This window comes from Sebastes fasciatus, chromosome 5, assembly GCF_043250625.1.
Source record: "Sebastes fasciatus isolate fSebFas1 chromosome 5, fSebFas1.pri, whole genome shotgun sequence".
Taxonomy (NCBI): domain Eukaryota; kingdom Metazoa; phylum Chordata; class Actinopteri; order Perciformes; family Sebastidae; genus Sebastes; species Sebastes fasciatus.
This window is the reverse complement of record NC_133799.1, coordinates 31094980-31102193: the sequence shown is the minus strand read 5'-3', so window position 1 is coordinate 31102193 and position 7214 is coordinate 31094980. Positions and strand designations below refer to the sequence as shown.

General features: G+C 40.7%; 1 protein-coding gene across 4 annotated transcripts in view; it reads left to right on the top strand.

Moving 5' to 3' along the window:
• Nucleotides 1–449: 449 nt before the first annotated feature.
• Nucleotides 450–7214, top strand: part of LOC141768286 (pre-B-cell leukemia transcription factor 1) — an 80059-nt gene continuing 73294 nt past the window's right edge. For 3 of the 4 annotated variants that reach the window (XM_074636425.1, XM_074636424.1, XM_074636421.1), the window contains exons 1-2: nt 451–1175; nt 2299–2372. In XM_074636425.1, coding sequence (XP_074492526.1) covers nt 976–1175; nt 2299–2372 — 274 coding nt within the window. In that variant the 5' untranslated portion in view covers nt 451–975. Of the gene's footprint in view, nt 1176–2298; nt 2373–7214 lie in introns of all 4 variants that reach the window. The other variant, XM_074636422.1, reaches the window with a different exon arrangement.

The window sequence follows — 7214 nt, the reverse complement described above, 5'->3', positions numbered from 1 at the left end:
TCCAATCTCCATTATCTTTCTAATAATTATAACAAATGAAGGCCAGTAGTTTTGATTAGTGTACCTTACTATCTTGGCACAGGAATGAGATGGCCTCCTGTGGAGCCCGTGGGTGCTCTGGCTGAGGTCGGAAAGGGGAGACTAAAAGCAGACCTTAAGTGTCAGCCACTGTTATTTATTTGGAGTTCAGGCTCGATTCATCACCCTGTTGCCACTCTCCATACACCACCATCCTCCCTGCCTGCTTGGGAAGGAAAGCAGCATCTCCCAGCTTCTCCCTCTCTCTCTGCATCCCCACCTTTACAGTCCAATGATCGACGTTTCACGAGAGGCACCTCAAGGTGGGGCTAAATGGTCTTATATTCCCAATCATGACGCGTGGGCGGAGTCTGGGTGCTCTTTTGCTTTTGCTATGCTGCTGCTGCTGCCTGCCCACCAGCCTCTATACTGTATATGACAAAAGCAAAAAGGGGGATGGAGTGAGTGAAATAAATCCACACTTCTTTATTCCTCGCAGCCACTTTTTTTTTTTGGGGTGTAATCTGGCAGGAGGAGGGGGTTTGGATCAGTGCGAGAAAAACGTGTTCATGTTCAGTAGTAGAAATCAGCAGCCTATCTCTCTCTCTCGCTGCTTTTACGCACAGCCCTTCTCCAGTGGAGGCAGTTCAGATCAGATTTCACATTCAGCTCCGACCAGCTGAGGGAGAGAGAGAGACAACCAGAGAGAGCAGAGCAGAGCAGAGCAGAGGAGGGCTCGTATCTCCGCTTTCCTTCTCCGATACCTCCGCCAGAATAAAAAAACCCTGCGAGGAAACAACCGGGTGGCGCGGCGCAAATATATATATAAAAACAAAAACACCACCGGGATTTTTTTCTTCTTTTTTTATGTATTTTTGCAGGATTTCAGCAGCGAGAGCGCCACAGAGACTTAGATAAGAAGAAGAAGCAGAAGAAGCAGAAGAGGAAGGAGAAGAGATGGACGAGCAGACCCGGTTGATGCACTCTCACTCGGGGGTAGGGGTGGTCGGAGGCATGGCAGGACACCCCGGCCTGCCGCAGCACATGCAGGACAGCACCGGAGGAACCGACGGAGACGGCAGGAAACAGGACATTGGAGACATTTTACAGCAAATTATGACCATCACGGATCAGAGTCTGGACGAAGCTCAAGCCAGGTAAAGAGCCAGCCTCGTCGAGGAGGAGGAGGAGGCGGCAAAACTAGAGATACATTTTTTTTTTTTTTTTTTTTTGAAAAAGAAAGGGAAAGAAAAATAAGAAAATATATATTGAAATTTCTATTTTTTTTGCAACACAGCGCGGTGGAGGTGGAGATGGGACTGTGTTGCACAGCTTTGCGCAAAAAGCCGACAAAAAGCAGTGGAAAACAACGATGGCATGCGTTCAGATCACTAGTTTTGCTTCACATTTAAAATAAGTCGCTCCTCAGAAAGGAAATAAAAAGTGCATGAATGTGAGTGTGTCATGCCAACGTGTCGCACACGGAGAGGAGATTTTAAAGCACTTATTTACACCAATAAATAGAGTCAAGGTTGCATTCACGAGACTAAAAGAAAAAAAATATATTTTCTAAATGTGAAATGTAATTATGTAGTAGTAATAATGCAACTTTCTTACTTCTGATACACCATGTTGTGTAATTCACTTTAAATTAAGTTAAACTAACAGAAGTTATACACTTCAAATTATTGATAAAGTTGGTCAGTTTTGTTTTTTTTATTATTTAAGTTTTGACAGATGAAGCTGAATTTTAAGTTTTAGCAGTTTATATAAATGGATATAGCTGCAGCACGTGTACCTATATATTTTATATTAATTTATTAGAATGTATTTTTTGGACCTGTAATTGTGCTGCAGCATTAATCTAAAATGTAAAAAAAAAAAATAGAAAAGGTAATATAGGCAGCCTTGTTGTCCAATAATTTAGAGGTTGAATAGGTTTTTAGATATAATCTATGTTTCTGTGGCTTCTCTGTTGCAGGACACACGCTCTGAACTGTCTCAGAATGAAGCCAGCTCTTTTCAATGTCTTGTGTGAAATCAAAGAAAGAAAACAGGTCACACGTGTACATATATAATTTTTATTAATTTATTTGAAAATAGTTATTTTATTTGTGCCTGTAATTGTACTGTAGCAGTTCTCTAAAAAGGTAAAAAAAATAAAATAATAATAATAAAAAAAAATTAGAAATGGTAGCATAGGCAGCCTTGTTGTTCAATAATATAGAGGTTGAATAGGTTTTAGATTTAATATATGTTTCTGTGGCTTCTCTGTTGCAGGAAACACGCTCTGAACTGTCACAGAATGAAGCCAGCTCTTTTCAATGTCTTGTGTGAAATCAAAGAGAAAACAGGTACGTTCACCTTCATTCTGCACTATAAGAAGAGAACTGTTGTTGTCCACATGCTGTCTACAAGACTCCTAACCAGGTTCTGCACATAGAGTTTTTCACTACTGTAGCTAGGAAAAAAACAACCCAAAGAGGCAGCAGCTCTGTGTGGGCTATTTTATCACCAAAAGGGTAATTTGCTATTCAGCCTCAAATTCATACAGGAGAGAAACCTGATGTTGGATATTCAGTCACAACACAATTCACCATATAAATTTCACTGACATGCAAGACATGTGTTTCCTCCTGTAGCTGCAACTATTTCACAATAGGAACTGTGGACAATTACCTCCGAGCAGTCCTTATCAATTATGGTGTCAAAATATGAATGAGGGCTTTTTTTTGATGCTATTGTGGAATAATAGAGAGTATTGAGCAAAAAAAAAAAATTGTCACGAGCACAGTTGATGTCTCCCCTTGTGAGTTAACTGTCAAGTCTGGTGAATACGTCTCTTTCTATTCGGTATTGTGTCTCTCTATTAAAGCGCTTGTGAGGGAGCGTGTCAGCAGAATAATTGCTGGGAGAGAAAATAACGGTAACATAGGAGGCGTAAGTCATGTTTCCAAATCATTCTCCCCCCCGCCCCCCCCACGTGACATTTTTGAAATTGGCACAGATAGAATTCAGTGCACTTCACAGACTGATGGCATCTCATCTTTTACTTCCCATCAGGCTTTAGACGGATGTGCTATACTGTAGGACTCTTACACTGCTGAGATATTGACTTGGGCATGCCGGTTTACTCCGTGTGTGTGTTTCACACTCATTAGTGCGTGAAATCAAGTGGAATGGTTGGATGGAGGAAGAAGATATTGTTTTCATTGTCTCCAAAAGTTGCACTTGCTCATACTTGACCTTTGCGGCGGCGTTGGCTGGTGCTGTTTAAATTGTTTCTCGTGTGTGAACCCACCCTCGCCTGGTGCTTTCATTGAGCTTTTCTATTGAAGTTCACCTCGCCGCCTACCCCACAAGCCCCGGCAGTTTATCTGGAGTCGGCCACTGCCTCAGGAGAGAGCAGGGGGGCCTTTTGAAGCCTGCTGGCTCCCTCCTTCTTTTTTGTTGTCTTAGTAGGGTTTTTTTTTTTGGAGGGGGGGGAGTGACACAGTTATGCATAGTGTTTTACTCCCTGGCGCTTCTCGGAGTTCATCCAAAGTTCGGCTCTGCCGAGAGAGTACAAAGTAACTTGGACCTCTTCCTGCACTGCACATCCATTCTTTTCTCTTTCAGTTGGCAACCTATAAATACAAGGTGCAGCTCACAGAGCTTTACACAGGAGATCTGCTGCTTGTCTTGTTTGTGTACACTTCCATTTCATCCACTTAGCTTTGTTCTAAGTTTTACTGAGACACACTTTACTAAAGTTCAAACTGTTCCTCTAATTCGGGTATAATTTTAAGATTGTTTTTATATCACTTTAAATTTACACTACAACAAAAACTCTTGCCTGAATAAGCCTGCTGTTAATATAGGTTAATTTGCTATTGTGGTGGCTTGTTACCACGGTAATAAAATCTAGAGTAATTGTGCTTCAAACACAATTTAACCTTCGTCAGTCTCAACACCTCGGCAGTGCCGTCAGATTCAGTGTAAATAAAACATGATCCTTTTCCACCAAGTCTGTCGAAAAACCATAATTTTACTCACACACACACACACTGGTGAAAAAAGTCATGATATGAATGTTGAGTTTTTACTCTTGCTTCATTAGGTCCACTCATCAAATATAGAACATGGGCATGGTAATTAATAATTAATACATTGAATAATATTTTACCCTCCAGGGGAACTCGGAATGTTTGTGAAGTTTCTACTTCTACTGGCGAAACATGCTCAGTTTTAGTTTGTTCGTGTCTCTTTAAAAAACACGCCAGTTCAATATGAATTGAATTCTTTAAAATGTTTAAGAAGAAGTCGCAGCTTGTTGCTCCCTCTAGTGGTTTGGTCTCCTTTGGTAATTGAATTTAAACGTCTATTAAAGTGGCTGACGAGGGTTAAAAAAAAGTTGGTGACCCATTTTATTTCTCATGGTATTGTTCTTTTCGCTTTAGCTTACGTGGTTTACGTTTTTCTGAATTTATAGAAATTAAATTATAGTTGTGATGGTCACATGGGGAAGTTGGTAGTATCAAAATATTTGTAGTTTTTTTTTTTTTATTTTAAAGATTATTTTGGGGCTTTTTGCCTTTATTGATAGTGACAGTTATAGTTATGAAAGGGGGAGAAAGAAGGGGGATGACATGCAACAAAGGGCCACGGGTCAGATTCAAACTCGCCTTGGTACATGGGACGCCAGGTGAGCTACCGGGGGCTCCCCGGGATTTTTAAAGTTTTGAAGTTGACGCAGTATTAGTGAAAGAAGTCACTTGGCATTCAGGTTTTCTTTCTCTATACGTACATTATATTAAGGCTTTGACGGAAGGCTGAGAATGAAAGAATAAATGACGCAACTTTGTTTGTTTTTGTGTTATTGTCATTATTTCAGTATGTCAGTGATGAAACTGGCAGGAAACAAACCTCTCCGTCTCCTCCTACCAGCAGCCAAACTTACCTCTTACTCTCACCTTCAAAAATATTATTCCAGAGTGCATGTAGACCGGCAGTTGAGCCGCTGTAACGTCTTGGTCCCGAGCACCATGCGAGCGTAGAGACGGTGTGTGTATCCACAGAGTTGCTGTTTGCTTGTGTGTATATTTTCCATCGCTGGCCGTCCCCGGAGCGGCTGACAGCACCTGCAGGACACAATGCCAGTGTTGATCTAGGGCCTGAACTCCTGACCTACTCTGTGTATTTTTACTGGGCTGAAGTGAGGGATGGCCAACAGAAATATTGTGCAGTATAAACAAGCACAATGGTGCAGCGTCACCCGAGAGGAAGGGACGAGGAAGGAACACTTTATTTAAACCGGTGCTTCTCTTGGCATTTACCCTGTTTCATTCCAGGCATATTTGGGTTGTCTTTTTAACTTCAAAGGAGTACAGACGGCGTGCATGACGGCGTGCATGATTTTGTGTGTGTGTGTGTGTGTGTGTGTGTGGCATAGTACATTCCTAAGAAGAGATGAAGCATACAATATACAGTATAAAGCATATTAATTATTGTACTCGATGTGTCCAAAATGTGGAGCAAAGGTAAAAACAGTGACGCCGGTGTGCTCTGTTAGGAGAGACTTTCCAAAAATATATCATAACAAATTTGACTCCACTGCTATTAGCCCATGAAACCTTATCCTTCCACTAACTCAATGTAAGCTAACAGACTGGTAAATTATATGACACAACTTAATCCAAGTTTTCACTTTCTGCTAGGGCTGTCAATGGATTCAAATATTTAATCGCGATTAATCACATGATTGTCCGTAGTTAATTGGGATTAATCGCACATTTTTTATCTGTTCAAAATGTACCTTAAAGGGAGATTTATCAAATATTTAATACTCTTATCAACATGGGAATGGACAAATATGCTGCTTTATGCAAATGTATGTATATATTTATTATTGGAAATCAATTAACAACACAAAACAATGACAAATATTGTCCAGAAACCCTCACAGGTACTGCATTTAGCATAAAAAATATGCTCAAACCATAAAAACATGGCAAACTGCAGCCCAACAGGCAACAACAGCTGTCAGTGTGTCAGTGTGCTGACTTGACTCTGACTTGTCCCAAACTGCATGTGATTATCATAAAGTGGGCATGTCTGTAAAGGGGAGACTCGTGGGTACCCATAGAACCCATTTTCATTCACATATCTTGAGGTCAGAGGTCAAGGGACCCCTTTTTGAAAATTTAGCCTAAGTTTGGAGCGTTATTTAGCCTCCTTCCCGACAAGCTAGTATGACATGGTTGGTGCCGATGGATTCCTTAGATTTTCTAGTTTCATATGATACCTTATAGTATCTTCACTCTAGCTTTAAAACTGAGCCCGCTGCTGCCTAAAAATTGCAAGTTGCGTTAATTCGTTAAAGAAATTAGAGGCGTTAAAACGTATTTGCGTTATCGTGTTTTTCCTCGACAAAATTTAGCGTGAGTTTGGAGTGTTATTTAGCCTGTTTCACGGCAAGCTAGTGACATGGTTGGTACCAATGGATGAAGTTTTCTAGTTTTCATTTGATGCCAGTATCTTCACTCTATCTACTCTTTAAAACTGAGCCCTCTGAAACCGTCGGATTTTTAAGAGATTAATTAAATATCGCAAGTTGCGCTAAAACGTTAAAGAAATTAGTAGCGTTAAAACTAATTTGCGTTAACCCGTTATTATCGCTTTAACTTTGATAGCCCTAATAACAACTTCATCTAAGTTTTCACTTTCTATACATGTAATCTACGTAGGTATACAGAAATCTTTAAGGTGGACTGTTTTCTTTTCACCATCAGTTTTTTATGATTGATGAAAAGGCCTCTCTAGATAAGCAAATGCTTGACAAACTGATTTGGAAAATGAGCCGCCTTGACCTCTGTAAACACTTCACCAACATCATAAATCTCTGGCAGTGTCAAACAAAACCACTCCTTGACTGAGCTGCTCAGTAAATGTGGCCGCTCTGACTCGCTGTTTAATTTTTTCCCCCTCAACCTCAACAAAAGGCCGGCTTTCTCGTGGCCCGTGTTTGTGTAGTGTAAGGTTTCAAGCCTAGGGGATCCTCCATTTATAAAAATGACTAGCCGAGTGATGTAATGTTATTTCTTGAAGGGTGAGAATGGGGTGTTTTACGCAGGGCGAGCCGAGCGGTGTTTGACAGGATGAAATGAGCCAGAGGTCTGATTATGGAAGGTGCATGGAAGCCTACACTACATTGACTT